A 19152-nucleotide genomic window follows, 5' to 3' on the forward strand; every position below is an offset into this window, starting at 1 on the left:
TTACCTGATCACCTGGTTTTCCTCCTTCACCTGGAGGACCTGGTGGCCCAGGCAAGCCCTGTAAAAAGTAAATAAAATGGTCACTAACATGATAGAAAGTTATGTAAATCCAGACTTAACTAGAACACCAAGATCATGAATGTTGCAGTACACTCAGTACAAGAGCACACTCTCAGAGATTCCCAAAGGAAAGAGTTACATGAATTTTGCACCAAAAAGTTTCCCCCTCTCTAAAGCAGATACCAGCCCTTCCTTAACATTTGCAGGACATCTCAGACCTAGAAGTAAAGTTCTCTATAAACAGATATTGATTTAATTAAAACTTCATTATCAAGACAATTATTTTGCTACATATTTGGAACTTTTTTGGAAAATCTTCAAATTAAAACTGATTGGCATCAAAGATCCTCTCAAGGGATACAGAGCTGGTGTTTAAGCCTTTGCCAGTTTGGTTTAGTGCACAGCTGATATGAAAGTTATGGATCATTAATTATTCTGAATATCCTTGCCTTAGTTCTGAAGTTATATTATGCATCATTTGATTGAATTTTTCCAATTGAAGCTGATAAAGACATGGATGATTATTTTTTTAATTAAAAAAAAAAAATAATAAATGGATGCACATACCTGAAACCCTGTAGGACCTGGAGGGCCTTGTTCTCCTCTTTCTCCTGCCAGACCCTACACAAAAGGAAGTAATAAGTAAACAGAAAAGGAATATAGGCAGGCTCCACAATTTTTTCTTTTCTCTGAATATGCATATTTTCAATTAAGTATTTATTCACTATACATTTTTACTTATCCCAGGACAAGATAGCCCATCTAAAAGATGTAATAAGTTGTGTATAATTTCTTTCAAACCCTTCCCCTTAAGCTTCTCTGGTAAAAGGAAAACATTCAGTTCCATTAAAACCAAGAAAGATGTGTAAATTAACTATGAAAATTTTTTATTCCTTGCACTATTTTTGTAAAGGTTAGTAAAAGCAATTAGACTACTAATATATATATTTTAATACAAAGCTGGCAATTTTTCTAAGACAACTTTTCTTTGAATGTTCTTGGATTTTTTTGCTTGGAATCAGCAACTGGCATGAAGATTGATAAGAATAGAAGTCAAAAGAGGAGTGAGTAGATGGAGTACCAGGCAGGCAGGCAGGCAGAGAGGTAAAAACTGACTTACTGGTGGGCCAACAGGACCAGAAGGGCCAACTTCACCATCTTTGCCAGGGGCTCCCTACATTAAAATGACAGGGGAAGAAATCTTGTGTAGTGAACACACATAACAGAAAAGCACCATTTTCCATAATCACTGCAAATAACAGCCACACTCACTCTCTGTCCTGGGACTCCTGCATTGCCTGCTTCTCCAGGCTTTCCAGGATCACCCTAAATTGCAGAAATAAAAATGACCAGGTTTAGATATTTTTCACCCATAAAATATACAGAAATGTTCAAGTCAAAAAGGGATTGCCATACTCACACTACCACCCTTGGGCCCAGGAAGGCCCATGCTGCCTGGCTGGCCTCTGATTCCTATGGAACCTGCTGGGCCTGGACGTCCATCCTCCCCAGGAGCACCCTGAAGAGATAAAGCATTTTCCACATTAAATTCTAAATATATTTATTCATATCAATTTATTAATACCAAGAAAATGCTTGTATATATAAAGAAAATAACATTAACCGGGCTTGGGGCTTCACTTATCAGTCAAAATGTCTTTACAGCAGACACAGCAATAGCCATACTGCTGGATTTAACCAAATGCTATGCAATTACTAGAACTGAATCATGTAAAAGATAATTTATTGCGTCCATGCATCAACTAGGAAAATATGTCCAAAGCCTCAACTAGGAAAATATTTAGTTCAAACATTTAACAATGATGGAGCAGCAGGTAAGCAAGAGACACTGTGATACAGACAAAACTAAACAAATGTTATTGGTACTAATTTTGAAGTTAGGAATGTAAAGTGAACTATCAAAAGAGAAGATGAGCCTTAATAAATAAAGAAAACTCAGGTTAATAAAGGCAATTTCAGTGAGGTAGGACCTTTGAATTACTGTGACAGAAACTGAAAAGACTAATTTTTGTCACTTACCAAGGGGCCAAGTTTTCCTTCAGGGCCTTGAACACCTGGATTTCCTGTCAAACCCTAAACGCAGGAACAGTATTGGTGTTAGGGTTTGGTCTATAATTCTATAACAATCAAGAAATATTAAAAAATCCCAAAGAAATGCTTGATTACTGCTATAGCACAAACTTCTACATGTTAAAGGTCTTAATTTTTTATTCACTTTACAGTTTCATCCCTCACTGTCTTTGATTTTTCTTCCTATTTTTTCTTGCTTTACACCTCTTGAGCTTCTCACGGGCTCATCTTTATTTCTGCCATGATCTATATCACATTTTACTGCTCCCTTTATCCCCTTTTTCTTATATTTTGAATTATCCTTCAATAATTTTCCTGACAAAAAATCTCTAGGTGATATGCACCACTCAATCTTCTATGTTATCAGTCAACAATTTAATGAAGGTTGGCCTTCAATCCATGTTACCTGTGGCAACTGTGCTTTACAAACACGTGTCCTTCCTTTGCATCAGCAGTTCTCAATCAGGGCTGTTTCTCCTTTTTTCTAAGACAAAACTTGTGCTTCCCACCACCAGCAGGAAATAAAAACATGTCTCTTGGCCTTTAGCCACACTGAAACCAGTCTGCCCTTGCAGAACAGCTTCTGAATTCCCCAGAATTCACTGCTGCCTTTGGAAAATGACAGGTACCACAGTTTATAGGGTACTGCTAGAAGTCCCTTACCCTTGCACCTGGAAGGCCAGGCTCACCAGGACGTCCAGGATCTCCCTGACCTCCTTTAGGTCCAGAAGATCCTGCTGGACCACGCTCTCCTTGGGCTCCCTAGAAAGACACAATTGAGCTACTAGTCAACATCTAGAACAGTGACAGAGGAGCAGGTGAAATAAAACATTATCTTCTATTAAGGACCTATTTTTGCAAACAAAGTTACAAATCATTAATATTTTTACCATTATTAGTTTCCTAATTATTATCTTTGTCCCCAAAATTATTACTTAAAAGTTTCTCTTCCTTAAAGCAAGTTTATGTAAGCATTTTTGAATCCCTGTATCTTTACCAAGAAGGTAGGAATTTACAGAAACACTAGACAAATGCCTATATGAGTCACTTCCCTGGAAGTGTTAGAGCAGTTAGGAAAGCCAGATAAACCCATCTTTTTAAGGGACAAGTCAAGAAGATCACACCACACACAGAGAATAGGCAATTTTTCACAGAGCCCTCTCCTACACAGCAATTCATAAAGCAATATAGGAGTAGAACAGGTCAATCCTTTACTGTGCGCATTTCAAAACAAAAGAGCTTTAAGCCAGGGACAAGCAAGCACAGCTGAACATCATGGGAACTGAAAGTGATTTTTCCCAAAACATTTTTGTCTCAAAACATTCAGATCCCCTTTTAGCATTTGTTAATTGGATCTGCCTGTTAGACGTTTCTAATGGAACACTTCCCTCTTATATGTCTATATGTATGAAGATTTAACAAACTCCACAGTAAAAGATGGACACTTTAATTTAATTTACCTTTGGTCCAGGCAACCCATCAGAACCTGGGAAACCACGGTTACCAGGAGCACCCTAGGAAAAGCAGTAGGTATGAGACAATTATCAATTTTTACATAGCTTATTACAAACAAAGGACCAGGTTTATGAATTGAACACTCAGTTCATTTCCTTACAATTTTCTTACTTCAGTACTTTAACTTGGGGAGTGGAGGGTAGGTAGGGTTATGACTTAAGACTGATAAAAATATCAGTGTCTCATTCATGCATGCTGGACAGCTCCTTCTGTGTGAACAGCCTCACTGAAAGCCAAGATGGGCAGTTGTGCAGGTGTAGGAAAAAGTCTGCAATGAACTTGTCCTATCTCCATCCTTTCTCCTACCATACTATCTTCTTCACTGAATCTCCACAAAAAAGTATCCAGTGTGAAAAAATAACACACAGTAGTAACTACTGCTAGGAAAATAAGCTTTGACTTCACCCACTATCAAGCTGTAAGAACATCCATGGGTAAGTCAAAAGGTTTTTCAGCTTAGCAGTGCATCTCTTAAGACATATTATTCCTGTAGATTTCTTACCCTCTCTCCAACAGGACCTGGTGGACCTACTGACCCTGGATCACCTCGAGGACCTCTTTTTCCTTCTTCACCTATGGGGCCAATGGGACCCTGGGGACCTTGTGGGCCCTAGTGAGAATAAAATGTTATTTTAAAAAACAATGTTAAGCTCACCATTTCTCAGGCATATTGAAACAGACTGTCTTCTGGACACTATAAACACTTTTCCAAATAAAGCAGAAGAAAAGAGTTAGGTCTTGGATCAGTTAAAAATAACAACTTTTCAGCATCTGCTTTTCTCTTTTACAATGTTTATAAGCTAATAAACTGTAATTCTGCATTTGGGCTGGACACTGCTTCTTATAATCACCCACAATAACTTGTATTTTGTCAAGTTGCAAAGGAGTCAAAATTCAGTGAGACTAAAAGAAATTTTCAAAGGAGAAAGGTAAAGAAACTATTACTTCACTTCTATATTTTTGTCAGTTAATACATGATTATTTAACTGTTGAGGAAGAAAAGCTGAAGATTGGTTGATAAACCAACTCAAAGTTTGCAGAGTTGGTTTTCTCCCAAAAGTTACATAGTTATAAAGCTCTGTGTTTCCTCTTCATCTTAAAAAGCATATGGAGACTTACAGGTTCACCTTTGGGTCCTGCTTCTCCCTTGAAACCTGGGACACCAGGGTCTCCCTGAAAACAAACACATGAATAGCACCAGTAAAGTTAAAAGTCTGCATAAAGCACTTCATCACTTTGTATTATGCCATGAAACAAACATTTCCTAGTTTAGTGACTAATTATAGGCAGTATAATATGATGCTTATAATGGTTTGTCTTTACCATTATGGTTGTTTATTATTATGTTATCAATAAACAACTTAAATAAATCTCTTTTCCAAGGTTTATAAAGACACACTTCTTTTTCAAAGCAGTGGTATTTTGGATACACAGCAGATTCAGAGGATCTGAGTATGCTACTGCTGTATTTAAGGAAGCCCACTGCTAATCCCTGCTTCAGTTCCATGGAGTGACACGTGCCAGGCACTACAATTCCCAAAGGGACAAAGACCCCGTTACCGGCTGGCCTCGAATCCCGGGGGGGCCGGTGCTGCCCTGTGGTCCTGGGGAACCAGGGGGGCCTGATAATCCAGGGGGGCCTCCAGTGCCCGGGGATCCCTACAAATACAAACAGCAAGCACAGTAAGGAAACACCATCAAAACAAGGAAATAAAAGAAATTAACCTACACAGTTTCTTCAGCAGGAAATATGATTACTTACAGTAGGGCCTTTTGCACCAGGGGAACCATCTGTCCCTTCAGCACCCTAAAGATAAGGTACCAATCATTAGAAATCATTTTAATGAGATGGGCATCAATCACAAAAGCAGAAGATAGTTATTTTACCCACTTTGCAAGACCAGAAAATAAAGGCTGTTAAATTAATGTGGCAACATATGCAAATGCTAAAAAGAGCAATAAAGCATGCAAGTTAATGTAATTTTTAATGCTAAAGATTTTATGTTTAAACTTATGTTTTAAAGTACTTTGAGGATTGAGAGTGTATTGAGATTGTGCAACTTCCAGTTTTTCAACTTGTAATAAAATAACAAATAGTTATTGTCAATAAAATTAGCACAAAACAAAGGAACGAGACCTCTTTTCCTTGGAAAAGAAGGTAATTTGATCAGAACACTGTTGTCAGGTACTAAAAACCTGGTACAGGGGGCACTAAAAACCCCCATAAACAGATGAACATGCATAAGCTGAGCACTGAGGAACTCAATTCAATGTACTTACAGGAAGACCTTGTGACCCAGCTGGGCCCTGAGGACCTGTTTCACCTCTTTGTCCTTGAGGACCTTCAGGACCTCGAGGGCCTGTTGGACCTGCTTCACCCTAGGATTCCACACGAGAAGACAACTTTAGATTATTTTGTTCTAAAATGCAACACTATAAAGTAATTCAAGAGGAATACTGAGCTTATAACAGGAAAACAATTAATGTTTCAAATAGTTTATTACCCTTAAAATGAAATTTTGCTTACCTAATTTTGCTTCTATTACTTCTAGGTGAATGCCAACATTAAAAGTATAGACAGGATTTTTTCTTAATATGTACAAGACAAGGAAACTTTGCAGAAAAGCAGCACTATCCAGGAGTCCAAATAGTATCAAGAACAGACCTGTTTCCCTAAAATCTCACAAAGCATCTGTAATTGTATAAGTTTTTTCTACCTTCATTAACAGCAAGGCTGTTAAGATTTAGATATGGCAACACATCTGGGATTGGTTGATTTGGTTTGATGTTTTGTTTTGTTTTTTGCACAGCACAGATGAACTCACTGTTAGAGAAACTACATTAAACATCAAATCCCTGTAAGATTAGACTGGATGATAAAAAATTCCTCCCAGCATCTTCGTTGAATTTTAATTTTATATAGGAAATATGCCTTTTGGAACTGATGGCTGTTAATATCACATCTTCATAAAACAAATCTACATCTTGGTTGTATAATCTGCTGAGCTTTTATGAGTTCAACTATTCCAGTTTTACATCATCTGATGATCAAACTGAAGGTAGCTTCTGTTTTTCAAAAGCTTTAAATGATTTATCACATGACAGCTTTTTTAAACATTTCCTTAGGTAAAATCGTGCTGAACCATACTAAAACATTTTAAGACATGCACTACAAGGGCTATCATATAACTGCACACTCCTCTTGTCTAGACTGTGCTTTTTCCAAGAAAGGCTGGAGCAGTTGGAGCAGATGATTCTAGAGGTCCTATTCCAACCTGCTATTCTATGACTCTATGATTAAGTTGATACTGTTATTAAGACTTGTTCCCAAACAGTGTCATGAATCTTGCCAGCTTCACAACAACACAAAAACATCTGCTGATCTTGGCTACCTGACCAATTGAGAGTTTCTTCTTGTATAACATTTTCTTATAATGTTTTAGGGTTTTAGGAGTGTAAAGGGACAAAGAGGAGCAGCTGGATGCAGGACATGTATAAGAACTATAAGGAAGCAGTATGAGTTGTCTTTTCTATCTCTGAAGACATTGACTCGAAGCTAAGAAGGAAAAAAAAAAAAAAAAAAAAAAAACCAAACCAAAAGCAAGACTTTCTTGCAAAGCAAGAGAGGGAAGTGCCACATACAGAGTTTTTCATTTCACAGCCCAATCAGTCCAACCCACAAAGGTAGTACCTGAGTACCTGTAATTGGCTCTGTTATGATGAACTGCACATCTCTGTTGGGGTACAGGCATTTTCCTCTTACCAGTCTAGACCATCCCAAAAAGTGTTCTTGGCCAAAACTAGAAGCTTCAGCACTAGAAGGTCCTGCTTCCATATTGTCTTCGACTTGCCCTCCCAGCCTCACTTCTAGCAATGTATCTTGCCATTCTTTGAATATTCTGGGCAAGATTCCTGAAGCACAGCCTGGCAGTCATCTTATAATCACCCCCTGACATGAGCAAAAGGGAAAGCAAAGTTTCTTAAAGTATCTTAACAGTGGTGAATTGCAATTGCTTCATTTGGCTTTGGGTTTTATCTTCTGTCTGAAGGTCTTAATTAAGACTGATTTCGCAACAGCTCCTGGGGATCTGTACATGTCAGCCTGAGCTCTGTGCAGTCTAGTAGACATTTCTAGTTATGTGTTGTTAGACATTTTAAAAAACACAGTTTCTTTTTTTTTTTTTTTTACCTTTATGCCAGGAATACCAGGAAAACCTGGAGATCCAGTTATGCCAAGTGGGCCCTAGAAAAGACAGACACAAAACTGTTATTCAATGATTTAGATCACACAGATCAGTATCTCATCACTGGATAAATGTGGTTCTAGAATTACCTGTATTTTTTAGTCATAAAACATTTGTTTATAACAAAACCAAAATAACTGTAAATAACAGGTTTTTAAGAGATGCATATACATTTTATGGAATTATGGTGCAGTTCTTTAATAATGTGTTTGCTGACTTCAGCAAAGCTACAGCTCTTGATTCACCTATTAATGCCTGAATTGCAATGTACACAATTCACAGTGAACAACTATAGAATTAAGATTCCTAAATTCACAGGCAAATTCATTTGAAAGCTGTAAAACACAGACCTTGTATCAAAATTTCAGGGCTAGGGAGATAAAGATGTTTCCATTTCCATAATGTCTCTTGTGCTGTACAAGACATTCAAGAGAACTTTCTACTGTATTGCAAAGGCTTGGGAGGGCGGCACACAGTGGTTATCAATACTCACTGCAACACTGGTCCCAGATAATTCCTTTTTATCTTTTCCTGATTTTCTGTCTTTTTGTAAAATATGATTCATGCTGAGAAAAAATGTTCTATCTAATAAAGCTCTCCTGACAAACTTAATCAGAACAATCTGTCCCACTGAGCATTAATTACAGACAACATTTCTGCCGTGACCTTGCACTGGATTTCTACAGAACTGATGCAACAGCTCACCAAGTATATTTTTGAAAACCTATGTCCCAGTTTATTGGATCACAAATAAAGTCTGCCAAATCTCTCTCTTGTTGCAGGAAGAGTTCCAGGATTAAACTGTACCACTGCACTGACCCAAATAACAACACATTTCAGTAAGGCTTTCTCCAGAGAGAAACATGTGCATTAAGGACAAGTGTCTCCCTTGTGACACTTGATGGGATTTTCCAAAAATATTAGCCAACAACTTATCATGTCTAGTGAAGCTGAGCTCACATTTTATGCCAAAGAAAAATTACAAGCTTCATGTAAAACCTCACAACTTGCCACCCAGCTTCTTTTAACTTTATAGTTTGTTTTAAATACTGAAAAAAAAAATATTTTCTTTGTCTTAAAGGATTCTCCTAACAACTAACTTTTCCTTCATGATACACTAAATAATTGAGTTGTGTAGCTTTTAGGCACCTACACTCATCATTTGAGCTTCTATTACAGTTAATTATTTCTTAATGAAGTGTTTAATAAAACAGTCTGTTCATTAAGATGACACAGGTAAATGAAGTTTTCTCAGAACTTTGTCACAAGTAAATAAAGAGTATGCACAGAATGAAATTCTAACTGCAAGCAGGTGTGGTTTAGGGTTTTGAGGGGTTTTTTTTGTGCAGTGCTTTTGGGATGTTTGGTTGCTGGTTTTTGGTTTTTTCTAAGCTGAACATCACAAAATGGTAAAGGCTGACTATATCAATGGGTAGAAGCTGTAATCCATAACCTAGAAGTGATGCTTTCAGAAAAAATAGCAAACATAAATACCACATTTTTAAAATGGAAGTTGGCCTTGCACAAATAGTACAAAACCATCACCAGTTTTCCCATACAAAAGCAAGGCAAAATTAACTGTGTGTTAGAAACATCCCCCACTCATGTGAATTCACACAAATGTATTCTGCAAATGCAGAGAGATTGGGCTGTGGGATCAAAACCAACATTTCTGCACTGACAGTGTGAGTGCAAACAGCCATGTCTTCCTCTGCAGCCCTGCTGCCATGGTGGGAGAACTTCAACAGCCCTGCAAGCCAGGCTTTCTCAGCTTGGCAGACATTCAGACACAGGCCTCTGTCCTTCAGTTCAAACAGTCACTGTCCTTAATTAAAAGGCCCTTTTACACATCTGGTAATGGAACAATTGCAGGGAGCAAGTTGTGCTATCAGTGAGTGCCTTTCTTCTTGCTGACAACAAGCCTCATTTGCCAGCTTTGCAAGTGAAGGAAGATAACATTCAATTATGACCTGCCTTAGAGTGCAGTGCATGCACTTGGGCATTTCCTCCCCACCATATGGGCTCCATAAGAGCAGCAGAGCATCACCTCCCCAGGAGAGGCTATGGCCAACTCCTCTGCAAGTTAAAACCTTTAGATGAAGTAAACTACAGAGGAAAATTTTGCAGAGGGCAGCACTAAAACTGAGTAGAACAAGGAATCATTCTCAGATAATTAATTCCAGATGCACTTAACTGATACCAGCAACTGCCAACTTTTTTCTTTTTTCCTGGGAGTGTCAAAAGGCAAGTGGAAATACAGAGTGAAAAAGTGGTTGATTGAGAACCAATCACTTACCATTGGGCCTGGCTTCCCAGGCATGCCATGCTGGCCACGTCCACCCTAGACAGGAAAATAGAAAACACAGAGCATTTGTAAGAACTCTACCTACTTTTTAATTATTTATTGTCAGTATTTGTGATAAAACTATATATACTAAGGTGATTGAAGAAATGATGGATTGCACATTCCTCCAAACACTGGCATGGAAAACTTCTGGAAGAAATTATGCTCCCATTTGAGTTAATGGATTTCTCTATTTTCAGAAAGGACAATATTTTGAGAGTGTCATTGTATGGGGCACATGACACAAGTGGATCATATAAAAGTAATGGGGAGAAATGCCAGATAAACAATACTTGACACTGGATGTAAAAGCAGCAAGATGAAAGTTCTAATTCAAATATGATCTCATGTCAAGGATAATCCCTCTTTTTGCTGAAAATCAAAATATTTTTAAGAAGATAGCCTTATTATCTGAAATTAAATTTTTAGATTTCATCTAAATTGAAATCTGAATTGAAAGACTTAATCTTAACTTTCATTTTAAACCTTTTTCCAGACAAAATTGAAACATTATTTCCTGTTCAGTAATTTTTGCTGAAAAGAATCTCTCACAAGAAATCCAACAGAAACATAGAAGACATTTTTATATCCCAGAAATCCATGCTGTGAGGGTATCTGGACTTATGGGCAGCTCTGCTATGACAAGTTACCATATAGTTACCGCTCTCATTTTGAAACTGTTTTTAACTTTTAAATTTATGGTATAGATCTCACCCCACAAACCTGCTCAGCCCTAACTTGTTTAAGCTATAGCAGAGCTCACAACATCAGTGACTGGCAAGTCACATGAACTAACACTTTCAGGCTCAGAGATTTAAATTTAAGTTAACAAGAGAGGAATTACAAGAGAGAGGGAAGATTCTACTTACAGGGGCACCCTGTGGTCCAATTCGTCCTCTTTCTCCTGGTATTCCCCTAGGTCCCTTGAAAAAAGAACAAAAAGTGCATTATTCAGGAGGTCACCATGTCAAAATAAAAAAGGGTTGTTTTTTTCACCCCTGCAGGAGTAACTTATCTTGTCCTATAGCAGAAAAGAAGTAGCAGCTCATAAAAATCCTTACAGCTTCACAGGCTTGCCCAGTGGAAATTTAATAAACTGTAATTTCTGTTTTTCCCTTCCAACAGTATATCCAGTTTTAAACACATTAGAATAAATTCTTTATATATTTACTAGTGACAATAATGCAACTTCTTTCACTAAACCTCATTCAGAAATTAGATTCCACTTCAGGGATATTAAATTCTACATACAGCATAGTGCTTCACAGGGAGATGCCATTATTGGATATCAGAAAGAGGTTTTACTTCCAGAAGCACTGCTGAGAGTCAATTTTTGTAATGTAACACTACTCACGCACATTCAGTTGTCCAAAACCACATCTGAATGAAAATTATTCTAAAAAAAAGTTTCTCCATTTCACTTCCAGGTCATGCATATTTATCCTCACCATAACCTCCAAAATCCTCTGTCCATGGTTTTCTTAGCCAGTTCATTCCTGATCTAAATTACTCCAGTTCTACCTCAGAGCAACCCAAGCCAGTATTTCTCACGTTGAAATCACTCCATATGAGGCATCAACATGCAAAAGAAAACACTATCACCCTACACTTATATGAGTTGGGAACCATCACCACACCTACAGCCAAGTCTCTGCTGAGCCTTCTGATTTACCATTATTACCTATGTCTGTGAATGGAGAGGAGGAACAGCATACAGTGGACCAAATTCACTGTCAGAGTAACAGAAACCAACAGAAACCAACCTTCATGAAGAGAAAGTTCAGCTCCACGAGCTCAAATACAAATATCAAAGCCCTGCAAATCCCACTGGCAGTAGTATTGACAATCACTTCTGCAACACCCAATGCATGTGACACTCACTAGAGGACCTGTTGGACCCATGGCTCCCGTTGGTCCAGACTCTCCCTAGAAAAAGAAATGAAATGATTAGAGAAGTGGGTGAAAGGAAAATGGAGTCACATCTACCCCTGTCCTCTGTGCTTATGTTGGACCTCAGGGGCAGCTTTGCACAGGTACCTGTGTGCATCACACCTGGAAAGGACACTGCTCCCCACTCTGATGGAAATGCCATGTTTATGTGTTCCCAGTATTTATGTGTTCTCTGCCAAAACTGCTGCTGTTGTTGCCTCCACAGAAAGTGGTAGGCAATCTTAGGAAAGAAGTCTTTTCTTACACAAACTCTCCTTAACTACTAATCTCACACTTAAATTTAGATTTTGGAAGATTCACTTCATTTACTACTTTTTTAATCTAAAGGAATAATTCTCTCCCATATTCAATTATCAACTATGCCAGGGCAAAAATGTTTCAGCATCAGAACTGATGAAAGTGGAAAAGCCTCAAAAAAGTGTTCTATTCTCCTTTAAAACATCTTTTAACCTATCTTGAAAGGACTGACTCCAGCTGGCTATCCTGCATTACCACTGCTTTGATCTGAAGTTGTAAGAGTGGTGCAGTGCCAATGGAGATGAAAAATTCTGAAAATAAACTAATAAAACAGTCTGTTTGATTACAATACATCCCCTCTTCAATGCCTGTTTCTTTTAAGCCAATCTATCACAATTTAAAAGAGAAGAGTCAGGTTTTAGTTATGCATTGCTTTATTTGATTATATTAAAAATGTTCAACTTGGTCCCATAGAGCCAACAAGAACCATGAACTGTCCAAGTGGAGAACTGCAAGATGTGCATGGGCCCTTTGTTAACAGACTCTGCTGTTCAGTATCACACACATGTCACAAATGGAGCACTCAGCTCACCCAGTGACCCCTCACAGGCCTAAAGCAGCCCCAGCTGCAGCTGGGACTGGCACCTTTGAATTCTATCCCCCATACAAAGGTCAGAGAGGGTACAAAGCTGTGTTCAAAAGATCTCCTGCCTTTCAGGATTTTGGTATTACACAAAACATGCTTAATCATTTATTTGTTTTGGCCATAAACATACCTTTGCTCCAGCTGCTCCAATTTCACCTTTTGGACCATCAAGGCCTTTCAATCCCTGTGAGTTATAAAAATATAAAGAAATTTTATTTATATATGTACACACAGAGAGCGCTCCCACTATTATTGTTAAAGTAACTTGGTATTAAAGTATCAAGAATGGATCTGAGGTGGTAAGAGTAAGAAAAGAAAAAACAAAGAAGAAAAAAACAGATGGAATAAAAGTTTTTAAACATTTCCTAAATGGAAACCATTTGTACAAGGTACATTTCCCTGGATTTGGTTTCCTTTTTAAAACAAAAAAGTTTTAAAAAAAATCCTAAAACAACAAGGAGGAGGCTCTGAGCCATAGGAAACCAATTTATTCCTCCCTGAAGTAAAATTCTGGCCAGAAAACTTGGTAATTTGTAATCACTCCATGTTGCAAACATATCCACCTCTCAAGTTCTCCACCCTAATGTAAGACTTGCCAACAAAGTGAGAGAACTGTCAGGTTTGCGCCTCCTGAAGCTTGGCAGGGCTGATGCAAGCTCCTTCCAGATTCCCAGAACATTTGAAATAGAGTAAAAAAGCACTGGAGCATGTAATACAAAGGTCAGCTTAAAGGGGAATTGTACTGATTTTCTGCAAGGTCCCCTTTCTCTCAAATGCCAGTATTTCTGCTACAGCTGCCTCGTCTGTAGTGTAGGCAAATTCTGCACAGATACAAAGAAAAATCTTCATTCTGAAAGTGCCAGGAAATATCACCTATATCAGAGGGAAACCTTGTCTCTTACCCGGTGACCCTTGAGACCTGGCAGACCAGGAGCACCAGGAAAGCCTCGAGGGCCCTAGGTAGGAAAAAAAGAAAAACACACAAATATAATCCTGATTCTGCAGATAAACCCAGCAATCATGGTACTAACAGGGATAAGGGCAGCAGCAATACTAATATTGTTAACACTCCTTCACCTTCATCATAGTGAGGAACAGCATTTGAGCAGCTCACAGATGATACAGCCTTGAAGTTATTCTCAGCATGATACACATTTTCACTGATATTAAAAGCTTCATCATTTATATTGTTGTGTGATCAAAGTTCAAATTTCACCAAAATAATGAAATAAGATGAGTGGCAGGTCAAGTTTTGAGGGTTAATATGGACAAACATTAATTAGTTAATTAATTAATTAGGCTGAGATCAAAACTCAGAGCAAACACTTAAAACGAACTAGAAACTCAGACCTGCAAACTGTACCTGCTCTTTCTTTCAGACTATGTCATTCCAGAAACATGATAAACAACTGCTACCAAAACATATTTAGCAACTAAACCAAAGCTCTCTTGCAATTAGCTTCCTACCAAGTTTCTCTGGAAAGGCTAACAGAAGAGCCTTGTGTAAGAATATTGGCAACATGAATTTAGAGCAGAAATCTCAGATAACAACAGTTATCCACTCAGCAACAAAGCAAACACTAGCCTGGAGCCTAGGAGTGAGCTAAGGACTTCAGATACTGAATGGCAGAACTTTGCACTCATAATTAAAAGCAATACTCATGAGTCACATCAGGATGAAGCAATAAGGAACCAGTATCATATAATGACATATGATTATTCTGCTAAAATTTCAATTATCATGCTCTTACTGGAGATCCTGGAAATCCAGGCTCACCGGTTTGTCCTGGTCTACCAGGTTCACCCTAAGGAAAGAGAAAAGGAACACATTAAAACAAGTGATTTGAAAATGGACTTTGTTCATCATTCTTCCACTCAAACAAATGAGGCTACATTCACATCAGTATTATGCACTCTCTTTGCTGTAACAATGTCAGTGACATAAACCAACTGCATATGTGCCTAGCAAATGAGTATTAGGCACATTAACTCACAAAGGGTTTTTAACCAAGAACTGGAAAACTGAAGGCTGAACCCACAATGCATCCCAATGATCAGGAGATGATGCTGCCACCTGGTTTTCCTGGGAATTAATGAGTCAACTTTCTGTCATCTTCACACAGAACATCAAATTGCTGTTATTTCCCACTGGAGCAGCAATTTAAAACTACCTGCATTGTAGCTTGTGACTCTCCTTATGTTTTAATATATGTATAAATTCTAGGACAGTGACTATTTTCTGTGTATTGCAATAGGAAAAACAATACGGTGAAACCAACAAGTATATTTTGAAGATGAATCAAAGCCCACCAGAGTCACAGCCAAATATTCCTTTACATGCATCAGTTCAAATATACCCAGGGCATCAGAATGCAGGAATATGAAAGGCTTCAGAAAAATAATTTCAGGCCAGAGAGAAGGCAAAGGGCTTCACAAATGCAATTAAAGACATTGCATTTGTGACAAAGGAAATGGGGGAAGTTCTTAGAGCAGTGTCAAGATTTGACTTCCCTACGCTGAGAGTTAACTATTGCCAAGGATTCTTAACCTTGTACAGTTTAATGGGAAGGTAGCTGTTACACAATTAATTTCTATACTAAAATGGCATCTACAGTTTTCTAACTAATTTCCAAGCTATAAATTACAGTTAGATGGATTTTGTGTGATTTGCAAACAGCTAACATACACCCACCAGTAAGGACTTGGGCTACTGTTGAACTGTACATATACACCCATATAATATATATAAAACATACATTTTACATATATATGCATGCATACATGGATAAAGAAAAAAATCAGTTAGGAACATAATCAATTATCATTTTTAAAATAAATTAAATACTAAAATCTTATCCAGACACACATGTGTGCTGCCATTACAGCTCTTCTAACCCAACATGCAATCCCAAAAAAAAGGAGATGCCTCCAAGTGACTCCCTGTGATTGATTTTGAAGTTTGATTTCAAGACAGATTATCTCAGTTAAGAACTTAGTGAGGCAAGAAATAGAGATGGTGCTAGACTTTAGGTATGATGATGACACGTAAGGAAAAGAAAGGAGGGGTTGGGAAATGGTTGCCAAGATTCACAGCTGAGATGCTGGATTTAATGAGGAGTACAATTACAAAGGAAAGCAGACAATAGTAGTTAGAACAGGCACATCTGCTGGTTAGTCACTGCCTCACAGATGCCAATGTTTGTTTTATTAAAAATAAAACAAGATACAAAGAATAACAAACTTACATCTTCACCAGGTTTGCCTGGAGGTCCCTCTGGTCCACGAGAACCAACTGGCCCCTAGGAAATAAATGTACTTGTTGAGAAGTCAGTTTAGCCATCATTTAAATATCTATTTACTCCATTTTAAAGTCTGGTTTTACAAAAACATATGTAGAAAAAGGAAGATTTTATGCCTAAGCACATTTGCTCAGCTTTGTGGTGCTCTTTCTAACCATCCTGACCCTAGAAAACCTGCATTGTATTATAAGAAAATACAGGATGGATTCTTTAGGAGAAAACCCCAAAACATTAAAAAACACAGTTACTGTTTGCTTCAAATCTCTGGCTCTTGCTTTTACTTTTGAATCATTTTATGGCCTCAAAAAAATATTTTCATCATCCTTTGTGTAAGTTACACTATCAGGTCTGGTTTTACCACTGCCTAACCATTCTCAGGCCTGTGCTGGAAAAGTGAGAATGATTGTTTCTGATATAATCATTGCTATTCACATTCAAAACAACTCAAATTCACTGATCCACGACAACATGCTTTGAACACCACAACTCTTTGCTGAAGTTACTTAATAGTTACAGCTGAAACAACATGACAAGAATTCTGTTCTGAAATTAAAAAGTATAGCATATTTGCAATTCTGTTGTAGAAATGTTTGCATTAATTGGTCTTACCATAGGTCCTGGATCTCCAGGTTCACCAGGTGGGCCTGTGGGACCAGCACCACCCTAAAATTAACCAAAGATTAATACAGTTACAAATGCCAAATTTAAAATCCATGACCAGGAAAATCACAGCCTACGGCTGAGAGTCTGGATTCTAATTCAGAACCAGTTCACATTTCCATAGGAGTGAAAGTTGGATACCAAAACCCCTCAAGCTGTAGATAAATCTTGTGCCATATACAAACCCCACTGGAAACTTCACACCATGCCAATACTGAAACAAGAACAGTCTCCATTTTCATTGCTGCTCACTCATTAAAAAAACTAGTTGGGTTAAACCCTGTTAAAGATCTAATAAACTGTTCTTTTGGAGCCAATTCCTGTGTAGAGAGTCCATCTGGAGGAGAGCCCCTGTTTAAATTCCCTTCTGGATGAAGGAGCACTCAGCCACAAGTCACTGAGGATGGACATTGCCCCAGAGATGCACAAACCCCCCTCACCACGAGCTCTGCCTTCAGCTCTGGCCAATGTAATCCCCTCAGGTGAAGCACTCACTTGTTTTCCTTGGAGACCCTGAGGACCTCTTGGACCCACTGGACCCTGTTGAACACATAACTTGTTACACACTGGAAAACAACCTTTCCCAAGCAAGATTCACCCTACAAAGGGAAAAATGGCCTGATAGTCACCACCAGCATTTCTACAGCCTGAAAGGTTTCTACTCAGAAAATTGGCGTTATAAAACACAAACAGATGTTGAATGAAATCTTCAAAGTCCAAAAGCCACAGGAGTGTAATTTCATTAGCAGCTGAAAATATGGACTTGGCTGCTTCCTCTAACCTCACAGTCTCTGGAATCACAATAACCAAACTGTCTGTCCAACTCCATGAAAAAAATGTAGTAACGAAATAAGAGTTGAGGGGAATAGTCTTCACTTGAAGGGAATGTTATTACTCAGATGAATCTCATAATGGAATCAATGACAAAATAAATTAATCTTCTTGTTCTCAGTCAAGATGAAAGGCGGTAATGAAAGGATGTGTTTAAATGTATCATACAAACCACCAAAAGAGCTTTCTAAATCATTGTGGTTAGTTACACAAAACTCAGATTGTCCCTTAGAAAATGCCATGGTACTTTTAGGAACAATCTCAAACCTAATTGTAACTTGTAAAAAAATATTATCTTACTTTTTAAATTAATTATCTTGGTTCTAGGAATACAAAAATATCTATAACAGACAACCACTCATTTTGACAGAAATTTGAGACCTATGTCCTCTAAAATTCAATATTTTTTTAATAATTTTTAAAAAGCAAATGTAGAAGAGTTATCAATGGGCCATTAAAAAAAAAGCTAATGAACATGAGAAACAAAACATTCTTTCAGCTGTCAGTTACCCAGTTTACAAAGGAATGAAAAAAGAATGTTGCATAACATGCCAAAGAGCAAGTGAGTGCCAACCGACTTTAGCAGACTATATGTAAGGCCATAGATATATTAACATTAAATTTAATCATATTTGAGAATGATAAGAGGCAGTACAAGAGATGCAACACCTTGAGAAAAGCTGAGTGAAAGGATTAAGCAAAACAATGAAAGCAACAAAGCAGGGCGGACTTGTGGAACAAATCATTTTATGTTCAGAAAGTAAATTCACTGAAGAGAGACATTCACCATAAAGTTCTTTGAAGAAATCACTGCAAAAGTTAGTCCTAAGGTAAAGTATCAAATTATCTTTGGAACCCTTCATATGGCATTGGAACTGACTTTGAGCTACTAGTAGGGGCTTGGATAAGATTCAGGTGGGCAAACTCATGGGCAGTACAATCACTAAAGGATGGTTTCCTTCAGAATGGATGTTAAAAATACCAGCAAAGAGGGTAACAGTACTTCCAAGATATCAAATGTGAAGAGAGGTATTATTAAGAAACAACCCCAAGAGTTCCAGAAGAGATAAGTTAGGGTGGTGAAACAGCTCTCACAGACAACAGAAAATTTCAGTGTCACCATTAAGTCCCCAGGGCACCCACAGTGAAGAGCATATCTAAATAGTGAGGGATGCCAGTGCAAAAACTGGGCCCACTGGAGAGACAGGAAGTCTGTCTTGAAACAACAAAGCATAGATTTGAGTTAAGAGTTGGTTTTGAACATAATTTTTTTTT

General features: G+C 37.9%; 1 protein-coding gene across 2 annotated transcripts in view; it reads right to left on the reverse strand.

Moving 5' to 3' along the window:
• The window catches only part of COL5A2 (collagen type V alpha 2 chain), a 96494-nt gene that overhangs the window by 17677 nt on the left and 59665 nt on the right, over window positions 1–19152 (reverse strand). For both annotated transcript variants that reach the window (XM_064717872.1, XM_064717870.1), the window contains exons 9-31: window positions 17542–17586; window positions 16996–17049; window positions 16333–16386; window positions 14839–14892; window positions 13990–14043; window positions 13218–13271; window positions 12136–12180; window positions 11124–11177; window positions 10207–10251; window positions 7856–7909; window positions 5947–6045; window positions 5429–5473; window positions 5227–5325; window positions 4786–4839; window positions 4169–4276; window positions 3612–3665; window positions 2815–2913; window positions 2101–2154; window positions 1481–1579; window positions 1333–1386; window positions 1181–1234; window positions 628–681; window positions 5–58 (exon numbers count right to left, since the gene is read on the reverse strand). In XM_064717872.1, coding sequence (XP_064573942.1) covers window positions 5–58; window positions 628–681; window positions 1181–1234; window positions 1333–1386; window positions 1481–1579; window positions 2101–2154; window positions 2815–2913; window positions 3612–3665; window positions 4169–4276; window positions 4786–4839; window positions 5227–5325; window positions 5429–5473; window positions 5947–6045; window positions 7856–7909; window positions 10207–10251; window positions 11124–11177; window positions 12136–12180; window positions 13218–13271; window positions 13990–14043; window positions 14839–14892; window positions 16333–16386; window positions 16996–17049; window positions 17542–17586 — 1440 coding nt within the window. The remainder of the gene's footprint in view (window positions 1–4; window positions 59–627; window positions 682–1180; window positions 1235–1332; window positions 1387–1480; window positions 1580–2100; window positions 2155–2814; window positions 2914–3611; window positions 3666–4168; window positions 4277–4785; window positions 4840–5226; window positions 5326–5428; window positions 5474–5946; window positions 6046–7855; window positions 7910–10206; window positions 10252–11123; window positions 11178–12135; window positions 12181–13217; window positions 13272–13989; window positions 14044–14838; window positions 14893–16332; window positions 16387–16995; window positions 17050–17541; window positions 17587–19152) is intronic.

This window comes from Zonotrichia leucophrys, chromosome 7 (assembly GCF_028769735.1).
Source record: "Zonotrichia leucophrys gambelii isolate GWCS_2022_RI chromosome 7, RI_Zleu_2.0, whole genome shotgun sequence".
NCBI lineage: Eukaryota > Metazoa > Chordata > Aves > Passeriformes > Passerellidae > Zonotrichia > Zonotrichia leucophrys.